The sequence below is a fragment of the Eptesicus fuscus genome, chromosome 21 (assembly GCF_027574615.1).
Source record: "Eptesicus fuscus isolate TK198812 chromosome 21, DD_ASM_mEF_20220401, whole genome shotgun sequence".
NCBI lineage: Eukaryota > Metazoa > Chordata > Mammalia > Chiroptera > Vespertilionidae > Eptesicus > Eptesicus fuscus.
Genome location: NC_072493.1, coordinates 32,975,911 through 32,994,809, shown reverse-complemented (window position 1 = coordinate 32,994,809; position 18,899 = coordinate 32,975,911). Strand labels below are relative to the sequence as shown.

Below are 18,899 nucleotides of genomic sequence, written 5' to 3'. Positions count from 1 at the left end.
TCTTAAGAGTCAACATAGATTAATAAGATATAGGTACATGCATATAAAATTATACACACACACACACACACACACACACACATATTACTATACAATGCTATTACAATGGTCAAATAGTCAAATACATATTATTGCTAAATAAAATTAAAGGAAACTTCAGAGAGTTTCAACTTTGGGTTCATCATTTAATATGAATCAAGTAGTGCTACCGTTGTAATTCACACTTTATTAATGTAATGCAAGAGTTCTTAGTTATAAAATAAATTTTACATAGCTATCATCCTCTTTGGATATCTTCTGGACATAGAACTAGCTCTCAACCATTCGAAACAAAATAGCCAATCAAGGCAATCTCCATTCATTAAAATCATGCTCACCATTTTAGTGTTTTTTTAATACTCTTAAAGCAAATCAATTAATCAGATTAAAATAATTAGTCACAGTGAAAAGCCCATATATCTAGCAATCTCTGGAGGTCATAAGGAGAAATAGTTATAAGCACAGAGCTTGGAGTCCTATCAGACATAAGTGTGAGTCTTATGTCTGCAACTTACCAGATGCAAAACCTTAGGCAACACAATTATCCTCTCTAAGATTCCATTTCCTCAGCTCTAGAATGAGGAAATAATAGGATTGCTGTGAGGTTTGAATGAGGCATCATGTGGAGAGCATATAGCACAGTATTAGGCCTTTAATCTGTTTTTTTCAACAATGACAGTATCATCATCATCACCACTTCCACCAGCATCATCATCGGAATGTGTCAGCCTTTCTGTTCATTAGGGGGTCAGAAGATATTCCCACTGCCCACTTGTTTTCACACTTCTTGAACACTGTCCGTTGGCACCGCTCCAAACCAGGGAGCAGCCCTGCTTTGGCCTGTCTTACCTAAGGAATTTCTTGAGATATTGCCGGCTGCATGAAGACCATGAAAATACCCCATTGTTTCCAGTCAGGGTGGGAGACATGATATTGCCTTCAGCCTTCCTGCAGGGGTTGCCTTCTCCATCGTGAACCATGCCGAAGCTGAAGCAAACAACAAAGCCTTCTGTGAACAACCCGCTTCCCTGATTACAATCAGAGGGGGAAAATGGTGCCCTAAGAATCCAGGAGCCCAAGGGAGAGACAGAGTGAGCAAGGTTGTAAGCAAAGCCCAGCCCGTGTTGCTCAGTGGTTGAGCACCGACCTATAAACTAGGAGGTCGTGGTTCGATTCCTGGTCAAAGCACATGCCCGTGTTGTGGGCTCAGTCCCCAGTGTGGGGAGTGCAGGAGGTAGCCGATCAGATTCTCTCTCATCACTGACGTTTCTCTCTCTCTCTCCCTCTTCCTTCCTCTCTGAAATCAATAAAAATATATTTAAAAAGAAAAGATTATAAGAAAATGGAAGGACAAAAAAATGAATTACTTCATAAAGTGTTGTGAAATTCATGAAGAAATTTTTAAAGAATGCTGACAGCTTTGTTATAGTATGCCTTGGCCACAAAAGAATAAAAGAATGGTTATTTTAAGGGGGAAAATTTTTTGGTCAAGATTTCTTAAGCTAAACTGAAGTGATGAGAGAGTCAAATTCCTTTTTATTCAAATAGCAAAGTTTCTTGCCACCATTCGTGGAACTATGGTAAGGAAGTTTAGTGTGAGTAGGAGGTAGGTACAGAGAGAAGCTGATGGAAAGCTGTGGGCTGTTCATGCATACAGCTAGTGTGACACAAACTTGTAATGGTGACCCATTTATTAGCTGAAATCGCAAACTCTGGTCATAATTAAATCATAAACCTCTTTACAAATTAGTGGTTGAACCCATCTATTGAAGGCATATAAAAGACTTCTTTTGAATGCATTTTATGAGAAAACATTGCTTTGTCCCATTTTACACAGAAGGTTCTAGCAATTACAGAGTAAAAATAATTTTAGGTGGTTTACTCCCTATAAATAATGCAGATTACACCTACATGGTTCTTAAATCTCCTGACTGGGAGAATGAACATGACAGTGATGTACATATCCACGTGTAATACACACACCACAAAGTGCTTACTTCAGGCCATATTAAAGTGGTCGAGGATCGGAGAATAACTGTCTTTAATCATCTCTAAAAAACTCAGTTCACTAGAAAGCTTTTTGTGTTTCTTCTAGAGGGGCAGATAATAGATATCAACTTTATCATTAACTTAGATTATTCTTAACCTAATTACTTAAAGGGGCATAATTTGGCCCTAGCTGGTTTTGCTCAGTGGGTAGAGCACTGGCCTGTGAACTGAAGAGTCCCAGGTTTGATTCCGGTCAAGGGCACATGCCTGGGTTGTGGGCTCGATCCCCAGTAAGGGGCGAGCAGTGGGCAGTGGATCGATGATTCTCTCTCATCATTGATGTTTCTATTTCTCTCTCCCTCTTCCTTCCTCTCTGAAATCAATAACAATATTTTTTTTAAAAATAAAGCAAAAAAAGATAATAATAAAGGAGAATAATTTGCCTCTGAAAAAAACATATTTTTATGAAGCAGATAGGATTCCTGTGGAAATAAATATGTTCTTCTGATATAATCTTATTTATATAGTTATCTTTTGAAGGTAGCCTCTATCAGATAACATACTACAATGTAATGTAAATAGATAATTACTGGTATGTTACAACCATAAATGGGATTCTATTGTGTCTCATGTCTACAACTAGCCACTTTTCTAACATTCCTCTCAATTGATCAGGCAGGTAACCCCAGACGGCTATACACCATGACAGGATCAGGGAATGCCCCCACTATTTAGAGGTAGCAGATTCACAAATAGGTGTTTTGTTTTTTTTTAACAAATAGGTATTATTTACTTCAACAAATACTCAAGAGAAAGCATTTTCTCCTCAGCTTTGCTCAATTCAACTCTTCTTTATACTGAACCAGGAGAGTAAGGGAGTTAGTCTGGGAGACACTCCTTCTAAACATATTTGTGAAAGTCAAAAACAGAAGGAAATTTATATATCAAAACCAGAGGAAAGGGTAAAAATCAGACAGATGGGAATGGGTGAGGAGAGATGAAAGTCTTTATTTAAAGAGGAAATGGTAATTAAATTAGCATTTCACTGGAGTTTTATGAACATAATAAAATCAAGTTTGAATTGAATTTTGAACTTTAAAATGTTAAATTTTCTAATTTATTTTGATTTAACAGCATTTTAGAGAATAATTTATTTTGATTTAACAGCATTTTCCTTAGCACATGTCAAAAGGCATATCAAAATCTCATGAAATGTCTGTTTCAAAATTTACCCTTATAAGGCTATGTTATTTAGAACATGAGTATGTATATTTTATTTTATATCTGTTCTTCCTTCTAATTCTGACCATTCTCTCCTCACTCCATCTGGAGAATGTCTTTGTTTTTCCTTATTAAAATGTTGGATTTCAATTTTGGTTACTTTAACTCATAACCAAGAATGAGTCAAGTTTTTAATGGCCGGTATTTTGAAAAGTGAGAGACCTGTTAATTTGGACTTCATGTTGGTGAAACAAATTTAGATATACATTTGACATTCACAGATATTTTATTTCCTGCTCTGTACAAAGGGGTCTTGTGCCTAATGGGCATTTTTGAAAAACCGCCATTCATAGTAAAATTGATTCATTCATATCTTGCTATAAAAGCAGTTGTGTATATACATAAAATTCTAGGAAACTATTAGATAATGGTATGGTCAAGATTCAAATTTCCTAGAGATAATAAATTTAGCTCATGAGAGACTAACACAAAAATATCAAATATAAATTACTAGAGACCCGGTGTATGAAATTCGTGCACAGAGGGGGGGGGGGTGTCCCCTCAGCCCAGCCTGCACCCTCTCCAATCTGGGACCCCTCAGGCGATGTCTGACTGCCAGTTTAAACTGGCAGTTGGACATCCCTCTCACAATTCTGGAACACTGGCTCCTAATCACTCACCTGCCTGCCTGCCTGGTTGCCCCTAACTGCCCTCCTGCTGGCCTGTTTGCCCCTCACTGCCTCTGCATGCCAGCCTGATTGCCCCTAACTGACCCCCTCCTGCCGGCCTGGTCACCCCTAACAGCTCACCGCTGCCAGCCAAGTCACCCTTCAACTACACCCCCCCCCTGCTGGCCTGGTCGCCCCCAACTGCCTCTCCTGCTGGCCTAGTCACTCCTCACTGCCCCCCCCCTCCGGCCTGGTTGCCCCCAACAGCCTCCCTGCTGGCCTGGTCACCCCATGTAGCCTGCTGTTCAGTCATTTGGTCATCCCTCGGGCCAGCCCTAGGTGGCTGAGCAGCCAACATCTGAGGCTTGTCTGTACCTCAGGCCAGCCATGGGCGGCTGGGCAGCTGAGGGGACTGGGGGACTCTGGAGGCAGGCATGCGGAGCAGCCAGACCCACCTGGGGGCGGGCCCGGCCGTGCTGCACGCCTGCCACCCCGGTGAGGCTGAGGGGATTGGGCACCACCATCTTGTGGCTGTGAGCACTGCCATCTTTGAGGGTGTAGCAGTCAATTAGCATATTCCCTCCTTATTGGCTGTGGGTGCTGCCATCTTTGTGAGGGTGTGACAGTCAATTAGCATATTCCCACTTTATTCGATAGGATAGTTGTAAATAGATGAATTTGCTTTTAAGTCAGAAATTCATTGGATGTTTTGAAAATGAGCATTCAATATAAATGTCAAATATAAGGCACACACACAAACAATCCTAAACTCATACATCCAAAGAGCTTGCCCGTGAAATAGTCATTTTGCAAAGCAGTATGCTTATTCCAATGTAGATGCTGTTGCTCAAATAATGTTTAAAAATTCTCTGTAGAATTGTATCCACACCAGATCATATGCCTCCTAAAATATACCCATCTCATTTCTCTTAGGTTTCATCATTCCTAACTATATTCTCACAAAAGTGCCTGCAATGATGACAACTACAAGAATATCTAGAATATGCATCAAAATTTTTTAAACAATTAGCATGCCATTACTTTGGAGAATTTACATGTCTCCATCATTATTTCCTTATTATAATAAACTAAAAGTATCTTCAGTAAAACATGAAACAATATAAGCAAATGCCTAAGTTACCAGAGGATTTATTAGACAACCTGAAGTTGGTTTTTGCAGAATGTAATGTGGTTACTAAATGCTGTTGTTTAAAAAGCGGAACATCCACAATGGCCTTTATTGAGCCCTTCACACAGTCAAACACTATTCTAAGCTTTACACAGATTTATCCTAAGTATTCTACTTATGTCAATAATAATCATTAGGGGAATGTCAATGGATCACAGGTTTCATGCAAAGTCACTTACTTGTGCCCTGACTCATGAGCGATGGTGAAGGCCAGGCCAAGCCCCGTGTCCTCATTGATGGTACAACTTCGGTACTTACTGCACATTCCACTGATGGGGGCGAACCCTATTGAAAGATCCATTTCAAATGTTAGTCCAAAGGGGACACACACAGACACCTCATCATTTCTTATGTGCTCCAAATGTTCTGCACAGTTTTAGTTTAATGAATTCATTAATTTGTTTTTTGGTGTTTTTTTTTGTTTGTTTTTGTTTTTTTTTTTATTTGCAGGAAAACACTAAAGGTATATGGTTCTCTCTCCTGTCCAAACAGATAAATGCAGTGTTTAATATTTCCTTTCTTCTAAAGATATGATCACTAATTGATCCTCCTAATAACACTTTGAAGTTGAATATTGTAATTCTCATTTTACATACAGGACAGGAAGTCACAGAACCTTTATATGCCTTATCTAAGTTTATTATTTGGGTCAGAGGAGCTGATGAAATGATAGCTAAACCAATGCAAAATGCTCACTTAACAGTAGTATTAGCATCAAAGCTCAGGTTTACTTTCTAAGAGAAAACACATTCCGGTCTATTTCTAAAGCATATAACATGAAAATGCCTACATAATGCGAATAAATTCATTTTTCTCCTGTTCACTATAATGTGATAAATATTTCTGTTTCCAAAAACTATTTCCTTCTGGGAACAGTTATAAAATCATTCAAGCCAGTCCTTGATTGTATCTTGAACTACACGATTTTGGTTTCTCCCAAGTTTTGAGTCCTCATAACCAGCAGAGCAAGGCTACGACCCCAGTTAGTGTTAAATGCACACTTGTGGATGGACTGCTCTCACCTTGCCGTCAGGGTGTGAGATCATTGGGGAACCTATGCACAGGCATGCATCATGGATGGCACCATTGCCACCACCACCAATACCATCTATATTGATCTAGATGACCATCAATTCATTAAACAAATTGTTGAATCCCTACTATATGCAGTAGAATACACTAGAAAATACAGTACAGATGTAAAAGCTTTAGTGCTCACTCACTGTCTTGTACAAATATAGAAGGCCCGAGTCCTTCAAAGCTCAAGTAACTTTTTAAAGGAGACACTGCTACCAAGGAGCACAGTTAAGTACCATGGAGACCAATCACATTCTCTTTAGCCACCCAGTGCTGCAGTAATGATGATGCTTATGGAATAAACCACAGCTTCTCTTGTTAAATAATTCATCTCATGCCTCAGCGAGCCTCAATAGAGTTAAAGAGAAAAACACAGAAAGTAAGTGGGCTCCCCATTCCATGCTGAGCTCAGTTAAATAGAACAATACTCACAAGAGGGTACAGTGAGGACACTCCACCATTTAAGTATGAGGTCTCCTTGTTAATGATCATAAGCGCCACCCACCCAATAGGAAGATTCCATACTGTGTTTTCAGCTACCAGGGGTGTGTGTAAAGCATCTGTTCATACCATACCTAAAGTGTCACATGGTTCATTCTTCCAGGAACAAATGTCAAATCCCGTGAGTAAGATGGCATGGTCATGCCTCTTGCCATTCTTTCCAATGAGGGCAGACTGCCACTGACAAAAACTATTCAAAGACTGGTCTGCATGATGGTTGATCAATAATCCTCCCTATGGGAAACCCACACAAATCAGAGTGTGAATTTGTCACAGAGATGAGAACGTTGAATCATTCCATTTCTACAGGCAAACACAGAAACAGAATGTTTCTAGGGAGAAAGGTCAGTAGAGGAAAAAACTTGGGCTAAGGTTGGTGACAATTGGTTTAAAAAAAAAAAAGAAAGAAAGAAGAAAAATTCCTAAAATCTACTTCAGGTAAATGCTCACAATATTTAAAGTAACTACAGAGTTTCAATGTAGTTTATGGTCAATTATATTTCTACAACAAGGAACCTGACAATGGTTAGCAACATCCTTGTTTATCTCTTGCTGGTACCACCTTTACAAAAGTATTATGACTTTTAGAATATAATTGTAAATTGATGGTGATAAAGTTCAATGCCTCCTCAATAGATCATGAGAAATGTACTTGAGTATAGCTCAGTTACTCCTATATCAAAATTTCCAAGAAAGGGCTTGGCATATCATAGGTTACAATCAATCAATCAACTCACCAACCAACCAACCAACCAACCAGTCAAATGAAAGCTCATTGAATGAATGAAGAAACAATTATAAGCTGCTAAAGGGTGAGGTAGAATCTACCCTAAAAATACTTTTTTTTTTTGCCTGGCTGGTGTGGCTCAGTGGTTGAGCATTGACCCATGAACCAAGAGGTCACTGGTTAGGTTCCTGGTCAGGGCATATGCCCGGTTTCAGCCTCCATCCCCAGTAGGGAGTGTGCAGGAGGCAGCTGATTGATGTTATTTTTTTTAAATCTCTTTATCTCACTTCTTCTCTCTCTAAAAGTCAATAAAAACATATTTTTTTAATAATAACTTTTTATTGAAATGTTTAAGTTATTGATTTGGGTCAAGTTGAGGGTTTTTAGAGATATTCAACTCTGAGAGAATTAGGATGCTGGGGCTTCAACGTCCTTGAGGTAGGTGTAAGTGGTAGGTTAAAGACAAAAGTGTCTCCCAAACAGCACACACCATTGCTTCCTTCCTAAAATCCCAAGAATCATTTGACAAGTTGTTAACCTCTGTAGCTCTACACACCTGGGCAATTAGATTAATTTTCCTTTTGTCTCTGACTCCCTGCCTTCCATGTTCATTATTGGGGCTATAGATAAAGATAAAAAAGCCACAGGAGACTTTAAAAATGGTCTGTTTATGCTCTGGCTGGTTTTGCTCAGTGGATAGAGCGTCAGCCTGTGGACTGAATGGTCCCGGGTTTGATTCTGGCCAAGGGCACATGCCTGGGTTGTGGGCTCGATCCCCATTGCGGGCCGTGCAGGAGATAGCCAGTCGGTGGTTCTCTCATCATTGATGTTTCTGTCTCTCTCTCTTCCTCTCTTAAATCAATTTATAAATATATATATATACATATACATATATATATATATATAATAGTCTGTTTAATTGGTAATCCCCAACTCAGAAAAATACAGCTTTAACATCAAAATACTACAAAGCAGCCATGTAACACTTGATTAAGTGTTCTGATTGTATAATTTACCCCATGCCTTTCTATTGTACTTCACTGTAATCAGTCAGGGCAGCTACATATTCCTTGTTTATTCTCAATGTATCCAAGACGGTGCAGGGGAGACAGTAGGTTTACTACAAGAATTTTCCAATGACTTATTTTCAAAATATCCTTTTGCATATACCTGCTATTACCCAGCCTATCCAACTTGCAAAATCCAATTGACCCTTAAATCTATTACCAAATGCACCTTCCTTATGAAGCCTACATAATATTTATATTTTTGTATATAATGTAAAATTTATATTTTACATTTGTATTCATCTTATGCATATTTAATCATATTTTGTGTCATCATATATATATATATATATATATATGCACATATATTATATATACATGCAGGTAATTATTTTGTGAGGTTTTAGTTATTTGACTATACAACCCTATTAGACTATCCTTTCCTTGAGAGTAGGATCAGCATATTTTCAAATTCAAATTTCTAATGACCAGTGAGTACAAGATTGGCACATAGCAGATACTTAATAAGTGTCTCCTGAATGAAGAAATAAATGAAGTTTGCCACGTACAGGTTCTTGTTCCAGAAGAATGAGGCTCACCACAACAATGTTTATATCACTTCCAATGGTCCCGTCTTTAAACAGGCTGGAAACCTGTTGGAACATGCAAAGTCAAAAACAAAATCTGAACGTTTCCAAAACTGAGGCGGTGGGAAATCAATTAGTAATATTTATATGTATAAAGGCTTTAGTTTTACCAAATATATGTACAATGAAGCCAATTTCAACACTTTTTTTTCTCTCTCTCAAGAAAAACACGCGGCTGCATCCCCTAGTCAGCCCACAGCGGGGAGTTCTATGCTTTCTAGCTGTCGCAGAGCCAGGAGGGTTGGAGTCCTGACAGCCCCTTACCATGTTCATGACTGTGAGGATGTACGTGGTGACGTTCGCCTTGCCGTGCTTCTCCACCATTTTCTTGTCTGCTACCACAAGGGTTTCCACATTTAGGCCCTTTTGTGACTTCCCAGCTGATCTTCTGGGTCTCCCTGTGCTCCCATATTCATCAAACCTGAGATAGGTGTCCCCTGTGGGAGGCTTGGGGGCATCTACAATGAACAGAAGAGCATTTGGAAGGGATATCAGTACAGAGCATTGGGTGAGACAGCAGACATCTAAACCAGGGGAGGAGGAGGACTCTGTAACCAACACTTCACTCAGCTCCCGATGCCATCCGTGCCTGTCCTGAGGCTCTGCACCAAGTTTGTGGTCAAGAGCGATTCATTCACTTGTATGCACATATGCACAACCCTGGACATAGACAACAGAGTGGTGAAGACCTGGGGGAGGGGCTAGAAGTGGTCAATGGTGGTGGTGGTGGGGGGAGGAGACATATGTAATACTCCAACAATAAAGATTTAAATTTAAAAAATAAAAGAAAATAAAGTCTTTGTCTAGTAAGTAAAAAAAAAATAAAAAGATTCACTCAATAGAAGTCTGAATGGATAGATGGATGGGTGGATGGATAGGTGGGTGGATGGATGGATTCAATAAATGAAAATGCTCTAATGAGTAAAAGAAAAGATACAATTCTAGTGGGTCAAGAAAAATCAATTTTGTGAACGTAGTCTTTAAAAACAGAAAGTTCTCATTTTATTTTATTGTTTAAAAACTGAAGAAATGGGTATCATTCTTTGCATCTGAATTCATAACACTTTATATATTGCTTTCTAAATAAAATTAGAAATGTATACCCTGTAGAATACTGCCCATGTCTTATTATAGTCTGTTTCATAAACATGAACTTTAATGTAGCACAAAGTAAGTGGTCAAGTCAGGTCTATCGCCTGATATTGACTTAGTCATAGGGGAACAGCAGAGTCAGGTTGGTATTTGAAGTATAAATATTTTGTAAGAGGGAAAGTGTGGGCACCACCTCAACAGAGTGGATGCTGGCCATGGCCTTTGCGCAGAGCCCTGAACGGGCCTGTTGGGCCAGGCATGGCCCCTTTAGTCCAAGGGTGGCTGGGAAGGAAAGGGGCATTTGAAAGCCCAGTCACTATGGAAACGAATATGGAATTATTTTAGTGCTTTACCAACTGGTATAGTTACAATAGTGACGTCCTCTCTCCACAGAGTGAAATTAAAGAAACAAACCAGCTAGAGGCAGATTGAAAAACTCAGATTGGCCATGTTGATGGGTGACCTTGAGTTTAGTTCTCATATCTCACTGTCACTGTGAATATCATTACCATGATCAATACGACTATTACTGTAGACCCATGCCAGAGAGATGTCTCTAAAAGAGAATGTGTCCGTTCCACTTCGAATGCAAAAGCCAATTAAAATGGTAAAAACACGGCCTTTCATTATAGCTCCCAATCAAGACCTCAGCCATTGGAGATGCCCTTCTCCAGGGCTGGGACCGTCACCTGGCTGCCTGTCCCGCTACTTGCCTTTGGAATGTGGTTGGTGACCATGGAGGAAGTTAATGTTAAGTTTAACTTAATGTAAATTTGTATTTAAAGAGCAAGGCTTGATTCAGTTATTAAAAAGCTTAAGCATGTTTGGAACAACTTGAATATGTAAATCTACTTTTTCAACCTTAAATGCTATGAAACCTAAATATAGATGGAGTATTTCTGATGAGAGTTTATCATCTAAGTTGAAACTGTGCTCTTGGTGCAAGCTAAATACTAGATTTCCAAAACTTAACATTTAAAAATGTCATGTTACATGATATCTTATATATTTTGGGTTAAATTGAATATATTTTTAAATCTATATTATTAACATTAATTTAACCATTTTTAAATTTTAAAAAAATGTGCCTATTAGGACATTTAAAATTACATTTGGGGCTGGCCTTATATTGCTACTGGCACTGCTGGTCTAGAAAATGCAGAAGGCTGTGCCTGGGTCAACAAACATGCCCACAGGTCCAGCTAATTCCACTCAGGTGCCAATGTTCTTATTTCCTGGGAAGTTTCTCCTTCAAATCTTCAAAAGGAACACCAGTCACCCCTGAGGATTCACCTCTGATTCCTTTAGTTATTGGAAGACTGGGTGTTTTTCTCATGACCACCGAGATAACAGTGGAACCTGTGACTAAAATGTAGGAGAGGCTAAAAGAATGACAAAAAAACCATATAAAAATATTTCCTAGTTTATCCGAGAAAAAATTGAGAACTGATCACCTAGTGTTTGTCTAACAGGGTGACGTCTGCTCTATTCCCCAAGACTAAATTCTGGGGGCGCTCTGTGTCACCCCATCTTAATCTGCAAAGTCAGCACAGCCAAAGGCGCTCAACAACGCACGTCGAGCGCCCACAGAAGAACAGAACAAGAGAAAGTTTCCTTACATACATTTCTTGCGTCGTCCACAAAAATGCTGCTTCTGCGACCTTCGATGGTGATGCTCTCTTTCTTGACTCCGGTCCGTGTGGGGAGTGTGACTGAGGGTATGACCAGGATAAATCTGGCTGGAGCCTGGGTAGCCATGGTAACGCTGGACCGTCTCCTCGGCGGTCCTTTTGTACAGTACATGAGGATGGTGGCCTGCAGGTGAGCTGTAGTTGTGTTCCTGGGCCAGCAGCTGAGGTAATGGCGAGATGAGGAATTCATTTTTTCGTGTCCTTATTAGACCTGACTGAAAAGCCAAATACAAAGAAAACATCAATGACTCCAGGCATGCCTGTCTTCTGTGCTGATTTTCCGCAACTGCTTATTGGCCACTTCCTGTGGGGCAGGCACTGTGCTAAATGCATGCACGTAGCTTCTCATTTCACCTGCACCGTTAGCAGTTGCAACTTGTACCACTCCCATTTTACAGATGAGGAAACCGAGGCTAAGATTGTAAGTGGGAAAGTGAATACTGGCAGTATAGGAAAGGAAGAAAAATTTTCCCTCTTTCCTTCCAGGTTCTTGGCTGAGAACCCCGTTGTAATAAAAAAACAAACACAAATTAACAGGAGAAAAACAAACAGATGTTTAATGACATGAATACCTTCCTCTCTACATGGGAGCTACTCGGGAAAACTGAGTAACTCCTGGAATTGGCCTAAGCCACTACCTTAAGTCTGTTTCCTTACAGGCGTAGCTCAGCCAAGAACCTAGAAGGTATGAAAAGTTGGCATAAGAGAGCCAGAAGTCAGCCCAGAGGAACTGCTTGCATGTCTTGCTCCTTGAGCCTTCGGAAAGTTTGAAGAGGACAACATAACCTCTGGACTGAGCCGAAGCCACATTGTCGTCTACGACATAACTGTTTGCAAAACTAACAGGAAAGCAGACATCCTGACCACAAGCACTGTGATTGTGGACTCTCCGAAGATAGAATCAGTAATCAGCACGTATAGCTAAAGAGTGACTCAACTTGTTAGCACCAGTAGAAATCTTTCCTTTATTCATGCAAACATTTCCCTTGCATGTCTCACAAAACCCCTTGTCCTCACCCTGTAATCGGGGCACAGCTTGGGTTTCTGCCTGAAACTGTGCCCCGGGACTGCAGCTCTGTGAAATTAAATAAACACCGGTGGCCTCTCACTTTGGCTTTTTATCTCTTAGGTTAATAAGGGATAAAGAAAAAATGATTTTTCCTCCCCTACACACGCGTATGGGAGTTTGCACACACTCCTTTCACTGCAATCTTCTCCCTCCACCTGGCTTGGCTCATCGCATATGTCTCAGCTTGAATACTCAGGACCCTGTTTAAAAACTACCCTCCCCCACTTCCAAGTGATCTCAGGCCACGGACTACTTGCTTTAGTCCATCTTCAGTGAAGGAAACAAACAAAAGGCACCTTCTCCCCACCACCTCTGATGAACAATTCAACGTATGCTCTTACAAGGGGCAGGCGCCACGCTGGCATCCCTTGTCATACTAGTCAATATCGACTGGCTGCTAATATTTGTTGGATAAGTGAGTTAAAGAAACTCCGAGTGCAGGGGATATACGGAAGGGGTGCCAGCACCTCCTCCCTTCACAGATGGAGAAACCAGAGCAGGGGAATGCCATGTTCAAATTCATAGAAACCATGAACTCTGTCCACGTTGCAGGTGGGGAGCCAGAGTGTAAAGCAGTCCCTTCTTTAAACTCTCAGCGACCCTGTGAGCCAATCTCAGGGGGACAGGGCCCTGAATAGGACCCTCACCTCTTCCAAGCTGCACCATTGCAAGGGACACCATTTACAGTCTCCAACAGAGTGAACAGATTCAACTGTTTTTGGAAAAAAAAAAAAAAAAGTGAATGATCCTTGAAAGCCCTCCAGCCTTAAGTAACTTCCTAACTTGGTTAGACTCATATCAAAGGCTTAACCCCCGTAACTGGACGAACCAGTTTGGAATCTTTCTTCTTTTCTTCGGTTCAGGAGACTGATAGGCAACTCACATGCAGAGAGAAAACTTCCATTTTGAGGAAGCAATAAACTAAAATAATTGTCACCCTATAGTGGGACAAACACACTGGGCCCACACAGCCCTTTATTTTTCAGTTCAGAGTGACAAGGACAACATCTAGAACAATTCTTTATAACAAAACTAGGATTTTACAGTGTTGGCTCTTAAAGAAGAAAACATTCTTTTTTTTTTCGGGGGGGGGAGGGGTTAGTTTGAAAACATGGAGTATAACCAAATAAATGCATGGTATAGTTTAAGTATGTAAACCCAGGACATCCAAAAGGAGTGATCTGTTTGTGCGCTTGTAGAATGTGTGAATGAAGCATTCTGAGTTACTGAACACTCGAGGTGCTCTGAAGGGATCGGTGCCCTCACAGGGCTTCTGATGAAACGCGGGGAGCGGTAATTAAACGAAGATCACCGATGGGCTATGAAATATTCCTTTGTGTAAAGCATGCAGAAAAAGAGCAGGGTTCTACGAGAGAAGATAACGGAGAGGGTGAGAAGGATGGGGAGACTGATTTGAGAGTGGGCGGTGATGGGCTGTGAGCCCAGTCAATCCACATTTAATCAGATGCTGTCAGCATCCCCCAATTCTTCCCAGCCTGGTGAGAGACGGGGGTCGGGCAGCGAATAAGAGCCACAGAGTGTTTTCAATCGGCAAGGCAAGGGCGAAGTGCCCCTTCCATCCTTTCCTTATCTCCTGGGGAAGTTTGCAAACCTCTGAGGGACTCAAGTCCCTGATTTGTAAAATAGGAATAATAATTGCACTTCCCTTAGAGAATTTTCAGAGTTTAGTCCTTTTAAGTGCTAAGAACAGTGCTCAGCACAGAGAAAACACTCAGTACATGTTTATTACTGTTATCATTATTACATTTGATTATTTGAGGGAACAAAGCAGAGAAGTCTTGCCTTGTTCTAACAGGGCGCTTGTTTTATAATTTCCCCCTTCAATTGGACCTGAAATTCTGGGAAGTGGCGTTAGTGTTCTTTCTGTTTATTGAGAGAAATAATGAAAGGACCAAACAAGGTTTTAAGACCTGAAAAGAGACATGACTTTTTTGTTGTTGTTGTTAATCCTCACCAGGGGATATTTTTCCATTGATAGTTTAGAGAGAGTGGAAGGGAGGGGGAGAGATAGTGAGAGAGAAACATCGATGTGAGAGAGAGACACATGGATTGTTGATTTGCCTCCCACATGAGCCCTGGCCAGGGCCGGGAATCGAGCCTGCAACCGAGGTACGTGTCCTTGATCGGAACCAAATCCAAGACCCTTCAGTCAGCAGGCTGACGCTCTATCCACTGAGCCAAACTGGCTAGGACAAAAAAAGAGACATATGAATGAAATTCTTACAAATATAACTGAAGATAATGATAGAGGAGAGACAATAAACTTTTTTTTTTAACCTGGGAGAGTTGCTTAACCCAAAGAATCTATGTTTTAGTTTTGATTTGTTTGTTGGTTTGTTTTGATGGGAATGAGAAAGGAAAGGAAATTGCTACACTGTGCCTCTTAAACAACCCGATTTGGATCCATAATATTAATGGGGCAAAATGTTTAAATCCAGCTTTTGTCCATTCTGAAGGCCCAGTCTCTTATCCACCTGCCCTCCACTGACAGGAGGCAGCATCCTGGGGGAAAGAATACTTCCGATCTGCCTTAAAGAAATAAATGGATGGTTACTGCTGGAAGAAGTGAAGTGGACTTTTTGGAGAATGTGGCAGAATGCACCATCACCATGGACTAGAGCAGTGGTCGCCAACTGGTGGTCCATGTAACAGTGGTGGTCCGTGAGGTCCGAAAGGTTGGCGACCGCTGGACTAGAGCTCTCTGATGCCAGCCATCAGTTTGGATGGGACAGGTGAAGGCCCACCTCCTCCCAGTGAACACCTGGGCGGATCATTCTGAGGCTGCTCCACAGATGCTCACTGAGCACTCTGCCCGTGGCACATGCGGCTGCGTCACTGGCAAAGGTGTTTATCCAGGTGACCCCTGACCTCAGCTAGGCAGGTAGTGTCTCCATGCACTCTCAGTCTCTATGGCTTTCTGAGTCACAATGATAGTGATAGATTAGGGGGGAAAAAAGCCCAAAAATCTTGCTTCAGAAGTTCTTAGAAATGATTGGCTTTTTCCCTCTTTCCTAGCTCCTTGTTCAAACACTTCAGTAGGCTCCAAACAAATGATCCCTTTCTTTCACTCAGACCAACCAGTTTGGGCTCCAAACAATCATCAGCCAACATGGTTTTGGCCATATGCAATGGGTTATGCTACTGACACAAAGATGCATAGTCTCAGTCTCTTCTTCAAAGCACTGTAACCATAAACTGTCTGCGCGGGTATAGACCATGCCATTCTAGTGGCTCTTAAGCGATATGAATAACATAGTGATGAAACTTATTTATTTGGCTAATTAAGGATATTTCTATTGAAAGAACTACTTAATGACTTCAACAGCCTAAATCTCATGAGACCAGCATGCAGTGGCTCACAACTCAGCATGGGGTTGAGAGGTGTGAGCCAATTCTGTCCAGTGCCTGGCTGTGCCCCTCCTCAGAAGGCCACATGCTTATAAGCAGCTCTTTTCATTTTTTAAACAATGTATGAACATCAAAGGGGTTGGCATGTTTACCATAGCGTATTGTATAAATTTCAGTATTAATTTTAAAAAATTTAAATCCACAAATGCTCTTAAGTAAAGTCTTTATAAGCAGTCAAAATCTGTGGTTTCACATTTATAAACGAATCCAAGTAGTTTAATTATGACTGACAGAGTCTCTCTCTTTTTCTCCCCACCTTTCTCACTGCCCCGCCTGAAGGAGCAGTTGTTCCCTGTTTTCTACCAGACACTGCGCGTGCACAACATTCTGTCTGAGAAATTTCACCTGCCTCTCAGAATAGTCCTGTTTGATAAGCTCTCTTATTAACCTCTCTGTATCACATAAGGATTCAGGAAAAGTTCCAGGAACACTGTATTGCATAACTAACATTTACTAAAAGAGAACTTGAATGTATTCGTAACGTTTTTCTTAAAGGTACATAAAATGAGGTGAAAGAATGTGATCATTAACTCGATTGGGGAAAATCTTTGCATAATGTACAGGTAGTCAAATCATCACATTATAAGCTTTCGATATCTTACAGTTTTGTCAATTATACCCCAGTAATGTGGAAAGAAAGACAAGAAAGGCTCCAGAGAGGATAAGAACAAAATGCTTCTGGGCTGGCTTAACTTAAGTGCTAATAACTACCTTTCTCTGCCACTTCATATGGAACAGAAGAGCTGAGAGAGTCTAGAAATGAAGGCTGGGTGCAGTGAGGCTAAAACCAGAGTCATCCCTTCGGCTTCCCCTCGCACTGTTCACACCGAAGGGAGGGTGTCCTGTAGTGTCACTGAGAAAGCTCCATGGATCTGGAGACAGCTGGCTCATCTGGAATGTGGCCTTCCTGCACGTTACCAAGCTAGGTCAGGCCCAGCCGGCAATGCTCTGGTTTTCTCCCTTCTAACGCATTGCAAGTACTTGCAGGGCACGGCCAGGCTACTCTGCTTGGCCACAGCCAAGGCATGTCCTCCTGTGAGTCAGAGGTACCCCACACATCTTCGGGAGAGTGATAAGTGACACCCCGACGTCTCTGCTCCTCCAATAGCTTATTAGGCCCTGATCACCCATGAGGCCCGATGTCAGAGCTGCATGGCCCGTACCAGCAGCTTGGTCACGAGGACTTTCTCACGGAGGGAAGACTAAGGACGGGGCTGTTTGACAGGCTTGTGTCACCCAGCCCTCTTTGCTCCAGACTTGCCTTTAGATCGGATCATTTCAAAGGAAGGATTCCATTTGGAAAACACATGACGGCCATCATGGCTGTTGGTTAATTGTGAGGGACCAAGTCGAGAGAGCTAGCATGTCTGGATTTAATAGAAACCAGACTTGGCACGAACTTCACATGGGACCAGGCAGCCAGCCTTTCCCCCTGGATCATTCCAGGCTTTGGTGCTGTGTCTGCTAAGAACGGTCCTCCTTCGTCACGTGTCACGTCAACGTCCTGGGGAAGGGGGGGAAGGGGGGGTGTGCATGCTCAAAGTCTGGGAGGAGACAGTCATAACTCACATCCATCAGGGCTGTGTTTGTTCATGTCAATTTGAGAATCCAAATTTGTGCTCCCAAACTCAAATTTCCATTTCCTCCAAATGACATCCTACCAAATGCGGTATTATGTGGCTAACAATGTTGACCATTTTAAACGTGCAGTTGGTCCCCTGGGCCCCTGACTCTGTCCTTCCCTGTGTTCTGATTCCGGTGTGCCATGTATCGCCGGCCCTAGAGTAAAGCACTGGCCCCCTCTTTCGTCTCCCTGTGGGCAATGCCTACCCTCTCGGGCTCCTAAGTCATTTTTCTGAAGCATCCCTTTGCAGCGTGTATTATTCACACTGTATTGTGACACGCTGAGGGCCAGAACAAGAAATATGGATTTCAAACAACACTGCAGTCCAGGTCCACCTAAGTCCAGTGCCTGGTCTCCTTATGGACCCATCCCCTATCCCTTTTGACTGAACTCTAGGTACACCTGCTCCATCGCTGTTCCATCAACAGGTCAGCCACACTCCTGCCCCAGGACCTTTGTGATTGCTGTTTTCTGTGTCTAGAACAGTGATTTTCAATCTGTGTGCCACAACAATGTTTAACACATACAATCCCTGACTGTTTAGTCAGAGCACTGACCTCGTTTCCCTTAGATAGTAAAAAAAAAAGTGACAATAGCTGTCCAGCGTGAATGAAGAGAAATTATTTTTTTTTGTGAGATTGACAAAAAAATATATGTTTGGTATGCTGAAGAATTTTAATAATTAGTTACGTGTACCATGAGATTAAAAAGGTTGAAAATCGCTGGTCTAGAATGTTCTTTTCCTAGATACATCCCTGCGTTTAGATTTTTGCTCAAAGGCCACCTCTTCAAACCACCCAATACACACGGCAAACCTTGTCCTTCTCCATGTCAGTCAGCTTTATTTTTCCGTAGAACCCTTATCATTATTGACGGTGCATCATGAAACTGTTTGCTTATTGTCCATTGTGCGTACTCGCTCCATAAAA

At 41.4% G+C, this 18,899-nt stretch overlaps 1 protein-coding gene across 2 annotated transcripts in view; it reads right to left on the bottom strand.

Annotated features, from left to right (window-relative positions):
* Window positions 1–18,899, bottom strand: part of ADAMTS18 (ADAM metallopeptidase with thrombospondin type 1 motif 18) — a 125,464-nt gene that overhangs the window by 53,279 nt on the left and 53,286 nt on the right. The window contains exons 4-9 of one of the 2 annotated variants that reach the window (XM_054710688.1): window positions 11,781–12,063; window positions 9,330–9,523; window positions 8,988–9,071; window positions 6,759–6,918; window positions 5,286–5,391; window positions 889–1,026 (exon numbers count right to left, since the gene is read on the bottom strand). In XM_054710688.1, the coding sequence (XP_054566663.1) occupies window positions 889–1,026; window positions 5,286–5,391; window positions 6,759–6,918; window positions 8,988–9,071; window positions 9,330–9,523; window positions 11,781–12,063 (965 nt within the window). Of the gene's footprint in view, window positions 1–888; window positions 1,027–5,285; window positions 5,392–6,758; window positions 6,919–8,987; window positions 9,072–9,329; window positions 9,524–11,776; window positions 12,064–18,899 lie in introns of those variants that run through there. The other variant, XM_028142836.2, reaches the window with a different exon arrangement.